The sequence below is a fragment of the Salvelinus alpinus genome, chromosome 22 (assembly GCF_045679555.1).
Source record: "Salvelinus alpinus chromosome 22, SLU_Salpinus.1, whole genome shotgun sequence".
Taxonomy (NCBI): Eukaryota; Metazoa; Chordata; class Actinopteri; order Salmoniformes; family Salmonidae; genus Salvelinus; species Salvelinus alpinus.
The window spans coordinates 51,806,370-51,825,232 of record NC_092107.1 but is presented as its reverse complement, the minus strand read 5'-3'; the positions used below and the strand labels follow the sequence as shown (position 1 = coordinate 51,825,232).

Here is an 18,863-nt window from a genome sequence, read left to right as displayed (position 1 = left end):
TACACTGTAGCAGTTACAGATCCATACAGCTATGGAGCCTCCATCCTACTAAACTACACTGTAGCAGTTACAGATCCATACAGCTATGGAGCCTCCATCCTACTAAACTACACTGGCAGCAGTTACAGATCCATACAGCTATGGAGCCTCCATCCTACTAAACTACACTGTAGCAGTTACAGATCCATACAGCTATGGACCCTCCATCCTACTAAACTACACTGGCAGCAGTTACAGATCCATACAGCTATGGAGCCTCCATCCTACTAAACTACACTGTAGCAGTTACAGATCCATACAGCTATGGAGCCTCCATCCTACTAAACTACACTGTAGCGGTTACAGATCCATACAGCTATGGACCCTCCATCCTACTAAACTACACTGTAGCAGTTACAGATCCATACAGCTATGGAGCCTCCATCCTACTAAACTACACTGTAGCAGTTACAGATCCATACAGCTATGGAGCCTCCATCCTACTAAACTACACTGGCAGCAGTTACAGATCCATACAGCTATGGAGCCTCCATCCTACTAAACTACACTGTAGCAGTTACAGATCCATACAGCTATGGACCCTCCATCCTACTAAACTACACTGTAACAGTTAGAGATCCATACAGCCTTCATCCTACTAAACTACACTGTAGTAGTTACAGATCCATACAGCTATGGAGCCTCCATCCTACTAAACTACACTGTAGCAGTTACAGATCCATACAGCTATGGAGCCTCCATCCTACTAAACTACACTGGCAGCAGTTACAGATCCATACAGCTATGGAGCCTCCATCCTACTAAACTACACTGTAGCAGTTACAGATCCATACAGCTATGGACCCTCCATCCTACTAAACTACACTGTAGCAGTTACAGATCCATACAGCTATGGAGCCTCCATCCTACTAAACTACACTGTAGCAGTTACAGATCCATACAGCTATGGAGCCTCCATCCTACTAAACTACACTGTAGCAGTTACAGATCCATACAGCTATGGAGCCTCCATCCTACTAAACTACACTGTAGCAGTTACAGATCCATACAGCCTCCATCCTAGAAACTACACTTCCAGAGTAACCTTACACAGGTGTTAGGGGCTTGCTAGATAGCTAATTAACATAGGTGGTCGCCTCGTCTTCCGTAAACGGCTGTAACGTGATATGGCCATGTGGGAACACTGACCCTATCAAGGTATGTATCAATTTAACTTTTTATTTTAATTCACACCGATATGAAAAGGTAAGGTCCATACGCTTCCAAAACCGTACCGCAACGTGTTAATGTTCAGATTGAGCGCAGGCGCTCATAAATTAACCAAACTCCCCCTTACAGAAGACGCCTTCTGCAATGGCTCTTGGGTAATGAAATAGAACAGAGTCACGAACAAGAGCTAATACACATACCATGCAGTCAGTGTCCTGTATGCAGCGGCTACGTAGCAACATTAGCTCTTAGCGTACCTGTATTGGAGAGGGTTTCTCCCAGCCCATCTCAAAGATGCCCATCAGCAGCTCCCTCTTCAGGCAGTAGTCTTCAAACTCATTGCCTTTAGTCGCCGTTACGTCCTGTTGTACATCGGATCAACATTGAATCAACATTGAATCAACTTAACATTGATTATAATGAGAGAAAATGACATAAGAACCTGACTACTACTGCCCTAGTGTAACATAAGAACCCGACTACTACTGCCCTAGTGTAACATAAGAACCCGACTACTACTGCCCTAGTGTAACATAAGAACCCGACTACTACTGCCCTAGTGTAACATAAGAACCCGACTACTACTGCCCTAGTGTAACATAAGAACCCGACTACTACTGCCCTAGTGTAACATAAGAACCCGACTACTACTGCCCTAGTGTAACATAAGAACCCGACTACTACTGCCCTAGTGTAACATAAGAACCCGACTACTACTGCCCTAGTGTAACATAAGAACCAGACTACTACTGCCCCAGTGTAACATAAGAACCAGACTACTGCCCTAGTGTAACATAAGAACCCGACTACTACTGCCCTAGTGTAACATAAGAACCCGACTACTACTGCCCTAGTGTAACATAAGAACCCGACTACTACTGCCCTAGTGTAACATAAGAACCCGACTACTACTGCCCTAGTGTAACATAAGAACCCGACTACTACTGCCCTAGTGTAACATAAGAACCCGACTACTACTGCCCTAGTGTAACATAAGAACCAGACTACTACTGCCCTAGTGTAACATAAGAACCAGACTACTACTGCCCTAGTGTAACATAAGAACCCGACTACTACTGCCCTAGTGTAACATAAGAACCCGACTACTACTGCCCTAGTGTAACATAAGAACCAGACTACTACTGCCCTAGTGTAACATAAGAACCAGACTACTACTGCCCTAGTGTAACATAAGAACCCGACTACTACTGCCCTAGTGTAACATAAGAACCCGACTACTACTGCCCTAGTGTAACATAAGAACCCGACTACTACTGCCCTAGTGTAACATAAGGACCCGACTACTACTGCCCTAGTGTAACATAAGGACCCGACTACTACTGCCCTAGTGTAAGATAAGGACCCGACTACTACTGCCCTAGTGTAAGATAAGGACCCGACTACTACTGCCCTAGTGTAAGATAAGAACCAGACTACTACTGCCCTAGTGTAACATAAGAACCCGACTACTACTGCCCTAGTGTAACATAAGAACCAGACTACTACTGCCCTAGTGTAACATAAGAACCAGACTACTACTGCCCTAGTGTAACATAAGAACCAGACTACTACTGCCCTAGTGTAACATAAGAACCAGACTACTACTGCCCCAGTGTAACATAAGAACCAGACTACTACTGCCCTTGTGTAACATAAGAACCAGACTACTACTGCCCCAGTGTAACATAGGAACCCGACTACTACTGCCCCAGTGTAACATAAGAACCAGACTACTACTGCCCTAGTGTAACATAAGAACCAGACTACTACTGCCCTAGTGTAACATAAGAACCCGACTACTACTGCCCTAGTGTAACATAAGAACCAGACTACTACTGCCCTAGTGTAACATAAGAACCTGACTACTACTGCCCTAGTGTAACATAAGAACCAGACTACTACTGCCCTAGTGTAACATAAGAACCAGACTACTACTGCCCCAGTGTAACATAAGAACCAGACTACTACTGCCCTAGTGTAACATAAGAACCCGACTACTACTGCCCTAGTGTAACATAAGAACCAGACTACTACTGCCCTAGTGTAACATAAGAACCAGACTACTACTGCCCTAGTGTAACATAAGAACCCGACTACTACTGCCCTAGTGTAACATTAGAACCAGACTACTACTGCCCTAGTGTAACATAAGAACCAGACTACTACTGCCCTAGTGTAACATAAGAACCAGACTACTACTGCCCCAGTGTAACATAAGAACCAGACTACTACTGCCCTAGTGTAACATAAGAACCCGACTACTACTGCCCTAGTGTAACATAAGAACCAGACTACTACTGCCCTAGTGTAACATAAGAACCCGACTACTACTGCCCTAGTGTAACATAAGAACCCGACTACTACTGCCCTAGTGTAACATAAGAACCAGACTACTACTGCCCTAGTGTAACATAAGAACCAGACTACTACTGCCCTAGTGTAACATAAGAACCCGACTACTACTGCCCTAGTGTAACATAAGAACCCGACTACTACTGCCCTAGTGTAACATAAGAACCCGACTACTACTGCCCTAGTGTAACATAAGAACCCGACTACTACTGCCCTAGTGTAACATAAGAACCCGACTACTACTGCCCTAGTGTAACATAAGAACCCGACTACTACTGCCCTAGTGTAACATAAGAACCCGACTACTACTACTGCCCCAGTGTAACATAAGAACCAGACTACTACTGCCCCAGTGTAACATAAGAACCAGACTACTACTGCCCTAGTGTAACATAAGAACCCGACTACTACTGCCCTAGTGTAACATAAGAACCCGACTACTACTGCCCCAGTGTAACATAAGAACCCGACTACTACTGCCCTAGTGTAACATAAGAACCAGACTACTACTGCCCCAGTGTAACATAAGAACCCGACTACTACTGCCCTAGTGTAACATAAGAACCAGACTACTACTGCCCTAGTGTAACATAAGAACCCGACTACTACTGCCCTAGTGTAACATAAGAACCAGACTACTACTGCCCCAGTGTAACATAAGAACCAGACTACTACTGCCCCAGTGTAACATAAGAACCAGACTACTACTGCCCCAGTGTAACATAAGAACCAGACTACTACTGCCCCAGTGTAACATAAGAACCCGACTACTACTGCCCTAGTGTAACATAAGAACCCGACTACTACTGCCCCAGTGTAACATAAGAACCAGACTACTACTGCCCCAGTGTAACATAAGAACCCGACTACTACTGCCCTAGTGTAACATAAGAACCCGACTACTACTGCCCTAGTGTAACATAAGAACCAGACTACTACTGCCCTAGTGTAACATAAGAACCCGACTACTACTGCCCTAGTGTAACATAAGAACCCGACTACTGCCCTAGTGTAACATAAGAACCCGACTACTACTGCCCTAGTGTAACATAAGAACCAGACTACTACTGCCCTAGTGTAACATAAGAACCCGACTACTACTGCCCTAGTGTAACATAAGAACCCGACTACTACTGCCCTAGTGTAACATAAGAACCTGACTACTACTGCCCTAGTGTAACATAAGAACCTGACTACTACTGCCCTAGTGTAACATAAGAACCCGACTACTACTGCCCTAGTGTAACATAAGAACCCGACTACTACTGCCCTAGTGTAACATAAGGACCCGACTACTACTGCCCTAGTGTAACATAAGAACCAGACTACTACTGCCCTAGTGTAACATAAGAACCTGACTACTGCCCTAGTGTAACATAAGAACCCGACTACTACTGCCCTAGTGTAACATAAGAACCCGACTACTACTGCCCTAGTTTAACATAAGAACCCGACTACTACTGCCCTAGTGTAACATAAGAACCAGACTACTACTGCCCTAGTGTAACATAAGAACCCGACTACTACTGCCCTAGTGTAACCTAAGAACCAGACTACTACTGCCCTAGTGTAACATAAGAACCAGACTACTGCCCTAGTGTAACATAAGAACCAGACTACTACTGCCCTAGTGTAACATAAGAACCAGACTACTACTGCCCTAGTGTAACATAAGAACCAGACTACTACTGCCCTAGTGTAACATAAGAACCAGACTACTACTGCCCTAGTGTAACATAAGAACCAGACTACTACTGCCCTAGTGTAACACAAGAACCTGACTACTACTGCCCTAGTGTAACATAAGAACCAGACTACTACTGCCCTAGTGTAACATAAGAACCAGACTACTACTGCCCTAGTGTAACACAAGAACCCGACTACTACTGCCCTAGTGTAACATAAGAACCCGACTACTACTGCCCTAGTGTAACATAAGAACCCGACTACTACTGCCCTAGTTTAACATAAGAACCCGACTACTACTGCCCTAGTGTAACATAAGAACCAGACTACTACTGCCCTAGTGTAACATAAGAACCCGACTACTACTGCCCTAGTGTAACATAAGAACCAGACTACTACTGCCCTAGTGTAACATAAGAACCAGACTACTGCCCTAGTGTAACATAAGAACCAGACTACTACTGCCCTAGTGTAACATAAGGACCCGACTACTACTGCCCTAGTGTAACATAAGGACCCGACTACTGCCCTAGTGTAACATAAGGACCCGACTACTGCCCTAGTGTAACATAAGAACCCGACTACTACTGCCCTAGTGTAACATAAGGACCCGACTACTGCCCTAGTGTAAGATAAGAACCCGACTACTACTGCCCTAGTGTAACATAAGAACCCGACTACTACTGCCCTAGTGTAACATAAGGACCCGACTACTACTGCCCTAGTGTAACATAAGAACCAGACTACTACTGCCCTAGTGTAACATAAGAACCAGACTACTACTGCCCTAGTGTAACATAAGAACCAGACTACTACTGCCCTAGTGTAACATAAGAACCCGACTACTACTGCCCTAGTGTAACATAAGAACCCGACTACTACTGCCCTAGTGTAACATAAGAACCTGACTACTACTGCCCTAGTGTAAGATAAGAACCAGACTACTACTGCCCTAGTGTAACATAAGAACCTGACTACTACTGCCCTAGTGTAACATAAGAACCTGACTACTACTGCCCTAGTGTAAGATAAGAACGTGCCGTAATCTCACTCCAAAGCCAACCTGAAATGTTGCCAGTGGCGCTATTGAATTGGATCCTTTTCTATAGCTTAACTGGTTTGTACATTGTCAAGCGGGCAGTCACGTGTGTTGGCCAGACAGAGGACACTGATTTAAGCCCAGTCAGAGGTAGCTTCAGGGACACAGCGCAAAATGCTAAGCTAGCACTCTTTTTGCTAATGCTAAGCTACTCTCTCTTTATGTAGTGTTGTGTTGTCCCGCTTGTTGCGATGTGTTTTATCCTATATTTATATTGTATTTATTTTTAATCCCAGACCCCCATTCCCGTAGGAGGCCTTTTGCCTTTTGGAGGCCGTCATTGTAAATAAGAATTTGTTCTTAACTGACATGCCAAGTTAAATAAAGGTTAAATAAATAAAAATCACACACGCCCTTTACACTAGACCACGGCAATAACTACAACAGTTTAAACTACATTTGATTCAAAAGGGAACATGTCCTTACCGAAGTTCTCATCCTCATGTCTTTTGGAGGGAGCGTCAAATTCCTCTTCCAGTCATCTCCAGGCCTGTGGAAAAATTATGAGTTATGAGTACATGCCCCAAAAGAGAACGCTTGAGTGCCATTCGTTCACTGTAAATTAACTAGGACTCACTTGATGACAGTATTGGCTGTGGGGGTAGCTTTAGCCAACTGGGTGCTGCTAGGCCCAGTGCCGTTGTTGATTGTGCTGGAGGCCTGCTTCATCTGGCTGGGCTGATGTGTCTGATGACTTCCTCCTCCGCTGCCCTGCCCTCCTGCAGGCTTCACCACCGGGCCTCGGAGCTGGCCATTCTGGCTGGAATGGCCCAGTATCACTGGGTTATGGGTACTGGCGGTACTCATGGCTAGTCAATTATCCTATCCACAAAGGGCGTGATACAGTTCTATTCTGATTGTGGTGGTGTGGGGGGGGGGGGAATAAATCTTGAGGAATAGTCTGACTTCTCACAGGCTGTTATCCAAAGCAAATGTAATTAGATAGAAGCAATCGTCTCCTCTCCTGTTCCTCAATAGTATTGTTCTTTGCGGAACATCTCATCAAAAACTGTCAACAAAATGACTGACACAAGCAACAACAAAAAAAGAAAAAAAGAAACCCCGGTCTATTGACGCTTGGTGTAGCATAGGTCAGAGCGCCTTACGCCAGAGGCTGCATGGTCACACCTGTCTTAAATACTTCCATCCCCAGAACTCTTCACCCTGAGGTAGAGAAGAAGTGTCAGACAGGGTTTAGACATGTTATCACGGAAGACGTTATTGTTCATACAAAAATTGTTTTAAAAAAAAGAAAAAGGAAAAGTGAGGTACCTAATTTAGCTAGTTATCAAGTTCAGTTCACAGCGGAGTTCTAGCTAGTTCTTTAACGTAGCCAATAAAACCATGTCACTAACTAACGCGTTAGAACTAGCACTAGTTGCTAGTTTGTAAACTAGCCCGACGGTTTAGCCAGCTACAAATTAACTAGCCGGGAGTGGTGCGTTTAATAAATAGTCTCACTAGTAGCTAATTGCATACAGACCCCAAAATGTTGTCAAAACGTGGTGCACCTTCGACGCGTTAGCGATAATATCTAACTAGTAAAACTTGCTAACTAACTAGCCGTGTGTTAGCCAAACGTCTGCTAACCGGTAGCTAGCTAACTAGCTAACGTTAACTAGGGAGTTCCTCCTAGCCACCGTGCTTCTACATCTGCATTACTTGGCGTTTAAGGCTGGGTTTCGTTTCGGCATAAGCATTTTCTGACATCTGCTGATGTAAAAAGGGCTTTAAAAATAAATTTGATTGATAACGTTAGCTAGCTAGCGGCGCGGCAAAAAAAAACATTATTTATGCCAGGTGGATATTTAGAGGAAAGTCAACATAAATCACATATTTAGAAACACACTTAAAGTATTAAACAAACATCACTTTCCCGACGTAGCTACCTACGTTAGTTAGCGACCTAGCTAACTAATGTTAGCTAGCTAGCTATTTTGCTAGCTAAGGTTAAAACCAGAAGGGACGCAGGCTGAAGTAACGTTAACGCCATGAGCACAAAACATTGGAAAAAAAGATACGCCCGCTGCCAAAACACCCCACATAGAAATACTGGTCGGTACATGTATATCAGGTCAAATATAGTCTACAAGGAGAGGATTAAGTGAACAGTTACCGCGGATTGTTGATATTATCTGTTGTTGTTTTTTGACTTCTCTGCTGTCAGCTGTTATTTGTAAAGCTACGGTTTGGTCTAAAACAGAAAGACCAAGATGGCCTCCCCTTCTATTTAAGCCCTCCCACTGTCCGTCATCATCACCTGATTCAATGCCATAATAATCACCTGAAAAAACGATTTCTTTATTACACATGCAACGATATAGACGTGTACACAGCACAATAACTATTAATAGCATTCTTCACAATATTCAGCAAGCGAAATACTTCTCAGTATCGCAGCCTAGCAATCCCTTTTCTTCAGATGTAGATGAAACTGCATGCCTGTGTTGTCATTTGTCCTCTGCCACCCATATGCACCACACAAGTAAAATACATTTCTGCTATTTTATTTAAATGTCAAATCTAAATGTGAATCAAATAACATGCATGCATGATAAGTCATGATGAACTGCTCATTGTTCAATGGATATAAAAACCCAAAGAAATGTGCCAAATCTAAATTGTGCAAATTCTGAACATTGTTTAAACACTGTAATTATGTTAATGCATAACTCCCTCATTGCATCCATTAATTCCAGCTAACCACCTCATTAGTTCCTCTTCTATTTGATCTGATGAATAGAACATGAGGGAATAAAATCATGCATTTTAAAGCTCATAACTTTATGAACCAACTTAACCCTACTAGCCAACTATAATCAATCAGATCACTCATGGGCGCATCATAAACAAGCGTATTGAGGAAGTGACTACTGCATTGGTTGAATAGTTATTGTCTGTTTATAGCATGGGGGGGGGGGGGGGGGGTCAAGGGATATAAAACCCAAACCCAACATTACACACACCACATCAGGGTCACCTGAAATTAGTATAACAAGCACACAAAAATGACTTATGAGGAGGTGAGTCTGGCTAACTGAATGCTTTACATCCATGCAGGTCTGAGCAGATTATTTTTGTAAGTGAGCATTGCCTCCAGAGCTAGAAATGTGGGTTTACTATATCTGGTTGTTCTGATTCTTGAGTTAACCAGCAGAAAAATATAATTTTTAATTTAAAGTAAAAAAAATTATGTAAAGTAAGGTTACTTTAGAAAATGTAAATCTATTGAAATGAAACGGTAATATTCAATTGGTTAGTTTATTGTAATGGTGTTGACAGAATAAATACTGTTTTAAATCCCTTTATTAATATATATATTTTTTAATCTGTACAATGTGTAACCTTTATTTAATTGGCAAGTCAGTTAAGAAGAAATTCTTATTTACAATGACAGCCTACTCCGGCCAAACCCGGACGACACTGTGCCAATTGTGCGCCGCCCTACGGGTGTCACGTTCCTGACCTATTTATGTTAGTTTTTGTGTGTTAGTTGGTCAGGACGTGAGGTTGGGTGGGCATTCTATGTTATCTGTTTCTATGTTGGTTTCGGTTTGCCTGGTATGGCTCTTGATTAGAGGCAGGTGGTTTGCGTTTGCCTCTAATTAAGAGTCATATTTAGGTAGGGCATTCTCACTGTTTGTTTGTGGGTGATTGTCTCCTGTGTCTGTGTCGATGTTTGCACCACATGGGACTGTAGCGTTTGTTTGTTTCGTTTCGTTTCGATGTCGTCCGTTTCCTGTACGTAAGTTTATGTTTAGTTATGTAAGTTTATGTTCAGGTTTCGTTCAACGTCGTTTTCTTGTTTTGTAGTTTGAAAGTGTTTTGTTTCGTTTCGTGTTGCCATCATCGTTGTTCAATAAAGATGGCTTATTTCCCAAAGCCTGCGTTTTGGTCTGAGGATCCTTCTCTCCTCACCTCTTCCGAGGATGAGGAGAGCGACACCCGTTACAGAATCACCCACCATAGGACCAAGCAGCATGACCAGCGGCAACAGGAGCAATACAAGGATTTATGGACATGGGAGGAAATTTTAGACCGGGAGGTACCAGGAGAATATAACCGCCCCAAAGCTGAGCTGGAGGCAGCGAAAGCAGAGAGGCGGCGATATGAGGAGCTAGCTCGGAGGCAGGAAAAAGAACCTACAAAGGATCTGGGTTACACTACGTGGGAGGAGATCGACAGGTGGGCGATCAACCCAGGGAGAGTGCCGGAGCCCGCCTGGGATTCTCTGGCGCAGTGCGAGGAGGGATACCGGCGAATGGAGGCAGCACGACGAAGCGGTAGGAAGCCTGTGGGAAAACCCAAAAAATTTCTCAAGGGGGGGCTTAAAGGGAGAGTGGCGAGGTCAGGTAGGAAACCTGCGCCTACTCCCTGTAATTACCGTGGAGAGCGAGAGTACGGGCAGACACCGTGTTACGCAGTAGAGCGCACGGTGTCTCCTGTACGTGTGCATAGCCCAGTGCGGGTTATTCCACCTCCCCGCACTGGTAGGGCTAGATTGGGCATTGAGCCAGGTGTCATGAGGCCGGCTCAACGCGTCTGGTCTCCAGTGCGTCTCCTCGGGCCGGCATACATGGCACCTGCCTTACGCATGGTTTCCCCGGTTCGCCTACACAGCCCGGTGCGGGTTATTCCACCTCCCCGCACTGGTCGGGCGACCGGGAGCATTCAACCAGGTAAGGTTGGGCAGGCTCAATGCTCAAGAGAGCCAGTACGCCTGCACGGTCCGGTATTTCCGGCGCCACCTCCCCGCCCCAGCCTAGTACCTACAGTGCCTACATTACGCACTAGGCTACCAGTGCATTTCCAGAGCCCTGTTCCTCCTCCACGCACTCTCCCTATAGTGCGTGTATCCAGTTCGGTGCCTCCAGTTCCGGCCCCACGCACTAAGCCACCTGTGCGTCTCCTAAGTCCTGTACACACTGTCACTTCTCCCCGTACTAGTCCTGAGGTGCGTGCCCTCAGCCCGGTGCCACCAGTGCCGGTACCACGCACCAGGTATAGAGTACGCTTTGAGAGTCCAGTGTGCCCTGTCCCTGCTCCACGCACTAGTAGGAAGGTGCTTATCATTAGCCCGGTGCCTCCAGTTCCGGCACCACGCACCAGGTCTACAGTGCGCCGTATCCGGCCAGAGCCATCCGTCTCCCCAGCGCCATCTGAGCCATCCGTCTCACCAGCGCCATCTGAGCCATCCGTCTCCCCAGCGCCATCTGAGCCATCCGTCTCCCCAGCGCCATCTGAGCCATCCGTCTCCCCAGCGCCGTCTGAGCCATCCGTCTGCAATGAGCCTGCAAAGCCGCCCGTCTGCCATGAGCCTGCAAAGCCGCCCGTCTGCCATGAGCCTACAGAGCCGTCCGCCAGACAGGAGCCGCTAGAGCCGTCCGCCAGACAGGAGCCGCTAGAGCCGCCCGTCAGACAGGATCTGCCAGAGCCGCCAACCAGACAGGATCTGCCAGAGCCGCCAATCAGACAGGATCTGCCAGAGCCGCCAATCAGACAGGATCTGCCAGAGCCGCCAGCCAGACAGGATCTGCCAGAGCCGCCAATCAGACAGGATCTGCCAGAGCCGTCAGCGAGCCATGAGCAGCCAGAGCCGTCAGAGAGCCATGAGCAGCCAGAGCCGTCAGAGAGCCATGAGCAGCCAGAGCCGTCAGAGAGCCATGAGCAGCCAGAGCCGTCAGAGAGCCATGAGCAGCCAGAGCCGTCAGAGAGCCATGAGCAGCCAGAGCCGTCAGAGAGCCATGAGCGTCGAGAGCCGTCAGCCTGCCATGAGCGTCGAGAGCCGTCAGCCTGCCATGAGCGTCGAGAGCCGTCAGCCTGCCATGAGCGTCGAGAGCCGTCAGCCTGCCATGAGCGTCGAGAGCCGTCAGCCTGCCATGAGCGTCGAGAGCCGTCAGCCTGCCATGAGCGTCGAGAGCCGTCAGCCTGCCATGAGCGTCGAGAGCCGTCAGCCTGCCATGAGCGTCGAGAGCCGTCAGCCTGCCATGAGCGTCGAGAGCCGTCAGCCAGCCATGAGCATCGAGAGTCGTCAGTCAGCCATGAGCTGCCCTTCAGCCTGAAAAGGCTAGATACCCAGAACTGCCCATCAGTCCAGAGCTGTCTCTCTGTCCGGAGCTGCCTTTCAGTCCGGAGTTGCCCCTCTATCCTGATCTCCCTCTCTATCTTTATCTACCTCTATAGTCTTATCTATCCCTCTGTCTTGGTTTATCTCTCTGTCCCGGTATTGTCATTATTAGATTTGTTATTAGGAGGATTTTGTGGGGGAAGTAAGAGGGTGGACATTCTTGAAGGGAGGGGGCTAGGATGGATTATGGTGGGGTGGGAACCGCGCCCGGAGCCTGAGCCACCACCGTGGTTAGATGCCCACCCAGACCCTCCCCTAGACTTTGTGCTGGTGCGTCCGGAGTTCGCACCTTGTGGGGGGGGTACTGTCACGTTCCTGACCTATTTATGTTAGTTTTTGTGTGTTAGTTGGTCAGGACGTGAGGTTGGGTGGGCATTCTATGTTATCTGTTTCTATGTTGGTTTCGGTTTGCCTGGTATGGCTCTTGATTAGAGGCAGGTGGTTTGCGTTTGCCTCTAATTAAGAGTCATATTTAGGTAGGGCATTCTCACTGTTTGTTTGTGGGTGATTGTCTCCTGTGTCTGTGTCGATGTTTGCACCACATGGGACTGTAGCGTTTGTTTGTTTCGTTTCGTTTCGATGTCGTCCGTTTCCTGTACGTAAGTTTATGTTTAGTTATGTAAGTTTATGTTCAGGTTTCGTTCAACGTCGTTTTCTTGTTTTGTAGTTTGAAAGTGTTTTGTTTCGTTTCGTGTTGCCATCATCGTTGTTCAATAAAGATGGCTTATTTCCCAAAGCCTGCGTTTTGGTCTGAGGATCCTTCTCTCCTCACCTCTTCCGAGGATGAGGAGAGCGACACCCGTTACAACGGGACTCCCAATCACGGCCGGATGTGATACAGCCTGGATTATTACAGCCAAAGAACCACTTAGATTCTGACCATGGCTAAAAAAAAAAGAGCTATTTCGTAACAACAGCATAGAGCAATGCATGTTTGATTGAATAGCATCCTCAGATGGGTGAATTGGTTACGGATGCCTGATCACAGATCCATGTACTACTTACCGTAAGAGAGGAAGTGAAAAATGTCTGCTCTCCTCTCTATTTCCTGTCTATTTGTGTTATATCTCTACAGAGAGGAAAGACATACACAGATGTCCTCTCCTTTATACTGCTGGGCTTCCCCTTTCCTACCTCTTTTCACTGCACGTGTCCACACACCAATTAAAAGAAATTAAGCCACAAAAACATTTTATATTGAACCAACATCATTATCCATTATCTTGTCAAAGAGCTACAATGGACGGTGACGTGATTTCAGGACGTCAAGCTGTGAGGTGTAAAGGAAAAGTACATCAATCGATATACAATAAAATATATAACTTTCACCAGCAAAACATGCTTTTCTATCTGTTTCTTAACCTGTTTTTGAACCTGATTTGTAACCTGATTTTCAACCTGTTTTTCAGGGTTCATTTGAGGGGGTTATTTTCTCTGGCTTTGATAACTACTCAGATTTGCTGGAGAGTTCTAACAACAGTAGCAGTGATACTGAGTACACCTGTCCTGATGGAGCAGGTCTCCAGCTGTTTCATACTGTGTTCCAACCCCTGGTCTACAGCCTGGTGTTCTTCCTGGGGCTGACAGGTACACACACACACACACACACACACACACACACACACACACACACACACACACACACACACACACACACACACACACACACACACACACACACTGGTGTTCCTACTGGATCTTCCAATAGTCAAGGTATAACAGTACCTAATAACAGTCTATATATGTATTATCTTGTGGTTTATATTCCACCTAATAACAGTCTATATGTGTATTATCTTGTGGTTTATATTCCACCTAATAACAGTCTATATGTGTATTACCTTATGGTTTATATTCCACCAGGTAACAGTCTTTATGTGTATTATCTTATGGTTTATATTCCACCTAATAACAGTCTATATGTGTATTATCTTGTGGTTTATATTCCACCAGGTAACAGTCTATATGTGTATTATCTTATGGTTTATATTCCACCTAATAACAGTCTATATGTGTATTACCTTGTGGTTTATATTCCACCTAATAACAGTCTTTATGTGTATTATCTTATGGTTTATATTCCACCTAATAACAGTCTATATGTGTATTACCTTGTGGTTTATATTCCACCTAATAACAGTCTTTATGTGTATTATCTTATGGTTTATATTCCACCAGGTAACAGTCTTTATGTGTATTATCTTGTGGTTTATATTCCACCTAATAACAGTCTATATGTGTATTATCTTATGGTTTATATTCCACCTAATAACAGTCTATATGTGTATTATCTTGTGGTTTATATTCCACCTAATAACAGTCTATATGTGTATTATCTTGTGGTTTATATTCCACCAGGTAACAGTCTATATGTGTATTACCTTATGGTTTATATTCCACCTAAATAACAGTCTTTATGTGTATTATCTTATGGTTTATATTCCACCTAATAACAGTCTATATGTGTATTATCTTGTGGTTTATATTCCACCTAATAACAGTCTATATGTGTATTATCTTATGGTTTATATTCCACCTAATAACAGTCTATATGTGTATTATCTTCCGGTCCCACCAGGTAACAGTCTATATGTGTATTATCTTATGGTTTATATTCCACCTAATAACAGTCTATATGTGTATTATCTTATGGTTTATATTCCACCTAATAACAGTCTATATGTGTATTATCTTATGGTTTATATTCCACCTAATAACAGTCTATATGTGTATTATCTTGTGGTTTATATTCCACCTAATAACAGTCTATATGTGTATTACCTTATGGTTTATATTCCACCAGGTAACAGTCTTTATGTGTATTATCTTCCGGTCCCACCAGGTAACGGGCTGATGTTAACGGTGCTGCTGAAACGCCGTGGTCTCCTGAGGATCACAGAGATCTATCTGTTACACCTGGGCCTGGCTGATCTGATGCTGCTAGCCACCTTCCCCTTCGCACTGGCACAGGTGTCCTTGGGCGTGGTGCTCGGAGACGTCCTGTGTAAGCTGATTGGGCTGTTGAACCGACTCAACTTCCTTTGTGGGAGTCTCCTCCTGGCATGTATCGGCTTCGACCGTTACCTGGCCATCGTGCATGCCATCACCAGCCTCCAGAGCCGACGCCCCAGGAACGTACACCTCACCTGTCTGGCACTGTGGCTCATTTGTCTGGCCCTGTCTGTCCCCAATGCTGTGTTCCTGTCCGTAGGGGAGAGTCCCATAGACCCGACTCAGCTCTCATGCTTCTTCCACAGTCACGGTCTCCATGCAAACAACTGGGATCTGACGGTGGGTCCCCATCAAACGGCTCAGCACTTCATTTCGCTGATCCAGTTATTTTGTTGGCTTGTGTGACCTGGATGGAGCTCAAGCTGGTGAAGCCAATCTCCTGCATAGCATGGAGTCTCTCAGCCAGAGACAGGGAGTTAGACCTGGATGGAGTCTCTCAGCCAGAGACAGGGAGTTAGACCTGGATGGAGTCTCTCAGCCAGAGACAGGGAGTTAGACCTGGATGGAGTCTCTCAGCCAGAGACAGGGAGTTAGACCTGGATGGAGTCTCTCAGCCAGAGACAGGGAGTTAGACCTGGATGGAGTCTCTCAGCCAGAGACAGGGAGTTAGACCTGGATGGAGTCTCTCAGCCAGAGACAGGGAGTTAGACCTGGATGGAGTCTCTCAGCCAGAGACAGGGAGTTAGACCTGGATGGAGTCTCTCAGCCAGAGACAGGGAGTTAGACCTGGATGGAGTCTCTCAGCCAGAGACAGGGAGTTAGACCTGGATGGAGTCTCTCAGCCAGAGACAGGGAGTTAGACCTGGATGGAGTCTCTCAGCCAGAGACAGGGAGTTAGACCTGGATGGAGTCTCTCAGCCAGAGACAGGGAGTTAGACCTGGATGGAGTCTCTCAGCCAGAGACAGGGAGTTAGACCTGGATGGAGTCTCTCAGCCAGAGACAGGGAGTTAGACCTGGATGGAGTCTCTCAGCCAGAGACAGGGAGTTAGACCTGGATGGAGTCTCTCAGCCAGAGACAGGGAGTTAGACCTGGATGGAGTCTCTCAGCCAGAGACAGGGAGTTAGACCTGGATGGAGTCTCTCAGCCAGAGACAGGGAGTTAGACTTAGCCAGTAGATGTTTTCAAATAACCACGTACGCAGACATTTGCTGGTCTGTGTCCCAAATGTCACTCTATTCCCTATTGGTCAAAAGTGTATATAGGGAATAGGGTGCCATTTAGGATGGATCCCTGGTGTCTCAATCTAGTGGGAATAAACCAAGGGATGTATTTGTACCTCTGTTCCAGGAGAGGCTCCTGACCCACGTGCTGTGTTTCTTCCTGCCTCTCGGGGTCATGACCTACTGCTACGCCGCTGTGGCGGTCACCCTGCACCATAGCCAGAGAGGTCAGCGCAGCCTGGAGAAAGAGGGAGCTATCAGGCTGGCTGCACTAGTCACTGCTGTGTTCTGCCTGTGCTGGCTACCCTACAACATCACCATGCTGGTGTGAACTTATTCATTCATTCATTCATTCATTCATTCATTCATTTAATTTATTTGATGATCCCCAAACAAATGTTCTGTAGTCAAGAACATGCAGACTATACTGTTTTGTTTTTAAATTAACAATAAATACATATATATATATACAGATAGATAGATATATAATATAGATAATAAATAAATATATATAGATATAGAATATAGATAATAAATATATATAGATAGATATAGAATATAGATAATAAATACATATATATAGTGCACTACATGGTCCCCTATTCCCTATATAGTGCACTACTCTTGACCAGAACCCTGGGCCCTATTATACAATACAAAGTACATAGAACTATATAGTGGCCCAGGTCAAATAAGTGCATTATAAACTCTATGGAACAGATGCCATTGACTTCTCTCCACTGTGACGTTTAGGTGAGGACCCTGGTGGATCGAGGGTTGGACTCTGGTTTGAGCTGCCAGTCCCGGACTAGTTTGGATAAGGCCTTGGTGGTGACAGAGAGCCTGGGGTACACACACTGCTGCCTCAACCCACTGCTGTACGCCTTCACTGGGGTACGGTTTCGGCAGGATCTCCTGAGACTGCTGGCCCACTGAGGCTTTGGCAAAGGGGGTGTACTCAGAGGGGAGTAGGGCGTCAGCGTCATTCTCTAAAGGACTCACCGCCACAACCACTAAAATCCTCATGTTGACCAACATATTTTACTGTAACAACTCAGGTGAAAGGTGTCTTAGACGTAGTTTCTTTAAAGGGATACTGATGGTTAAATCTGATCTTTGAATTAATTATGAGTAAAATTATTATATTTTCAGCTTACAAATTGATTTCACTGTTACAACTAAGAGCTGGGGGGGGGTTACTGTTAGAGCTTGTGAATCATTAATCAACCTACTGTATGTCTAACCTCTCTTTATGGGGTTGTGACAACCCACAAGCACCTGCTTGTGCAAGCCTTGTGTATATATACTGACATACGGAGTCTTCCATGATTGCATGCAATAACCCAATGTGCGACAAACGCTTGTGCGTATAAACGACTATTTGTGTCCCAGATAGCGTATAAACGTCTATTTGTGTCCCAGATAGCTTATAAACGTCTATTTGTGTCCCAGATAGCGTATAAACGTCTATTTGTGTCCCAGATAGCTTATAAACGTCTATTTGTGTCCCAGATAGCGTATAAACATCTATTTGTGTCCCAGATAGTTTTCTGTAAGTGTGAAAGTGTAATATTGTTCTTTAGTCAATAGGCCTGGATTGCCAATTACTTGACTGTATGTGAAATGTATTGAACATTTTCTTTATACAAATAAAATATGATTGAGTGCTTCGTAATGTTGTTCACACCAGACAATCTTTATCCTCCTACCACTCATCAGATCAGTGACTACTTTGTATAACGTATAAACTACTGTGTCTAAAGTATATACTACTGTGTCTAAAGTATAAACTACTGTGTCTAGAAGTATAAACTACTGTGTCTAGAAGTATAAACTACTGTGTCTAGAAGTATAAACTACTGTGTCTAGAAGTATAAACTACTGTGTTTAGAAGTATAAACTACTGTGTCTAGAAGTATAAACTACTGTGTCTAAAGTATAAACTACTGTGTCTAGAAGTATAAACTACTGTGTCTAAAGTATAAACTACTGTGTCTAGAAGTACATATTACTGTCTAGAAGTATAAACTACAGTGTCTAGAAGTATAAACTCCTTTTTCTAGAAGTATAAACTTTTGTGTCCAAAAATGATGCAGAAAAATTTATCCATGCTTTTGTTACTTCTAGGTTAGACTACTGCAATGCTCTACTTTCCGGCTACCCGGATAAAGCACTAAATAAACTTCAGTTAGTGCTAAATACGGCTGCTAGAATCC

The 18,863-nt window shown here is 44.9% G+C and overlaps 2 protein-coding genes across 3 annotated transcripts in view; one reads left to right on the top strand and one right to left on the bottom strand.

Moving 5' to 3' along the window:
* The window catches only part of ddx6 (DEAD (Asp-Glu-Ala-Asp) box helicase 6), a 21,898-nt gene extending 13,315 nt beyond the window's left edge, over nucleotides 1-8,583 (bottom strand). For both annotated transcript variants that reach the window (XM_071360305.1, XM_071360306.1), the window contains exons 1-4: nucleotides 8,463-8,583; nucleotides 6,924-7,510; nucleotides 6,773-6,836; nucleotides 1,467-1,571 (exon numbers count right to left, since the gene is read on the bottom strand). In XM_071360305.1, coding sequence (XP_071216406.1) covers nucleotides 1,467-1,571; nucleotides 6,773-6,836; nucleotides 6,924-7,153 — 399 coding nt within the window. In that variant the 5' untranslated portion in view covers nucleotides 7,154-7,510; nucleotides 8,463-8,583. The remainder of the gene's footprint in view (nucleotides 1-1,466; nucleotides 1,572-6,772; nucleotides 6,837-6,923; nucleotides 7,511-8,462) is intronic.
* Nucleotides 8,584-9,290: 707 nt separating this feature from the next.
* Nucleotides 9,291-17,814, top strand: cxcr5 (chemokine (C-X-C motif) receptor 5). Its single transcript, XM_071360304.1, is given in 6 exon segments — nucleotides 9,291-9,369; nucleotides 13,883-14,060; nucleotides 15,316-15,764; nucleotides 16,775-16,972; nucleotides 17,401-17,577; nucleotides 17,580-17,814. Coding segments are annotated over 6 exon segments (1,116 nt in total). The 5' UTR covers nucleotides 9,291-9,354; the 3' UTR covers nucleotides 17,679-17,814.
* The last annotated feature ends 1,049 nt before the right edge of the window (nucleotides 17,815-18,863 follow it).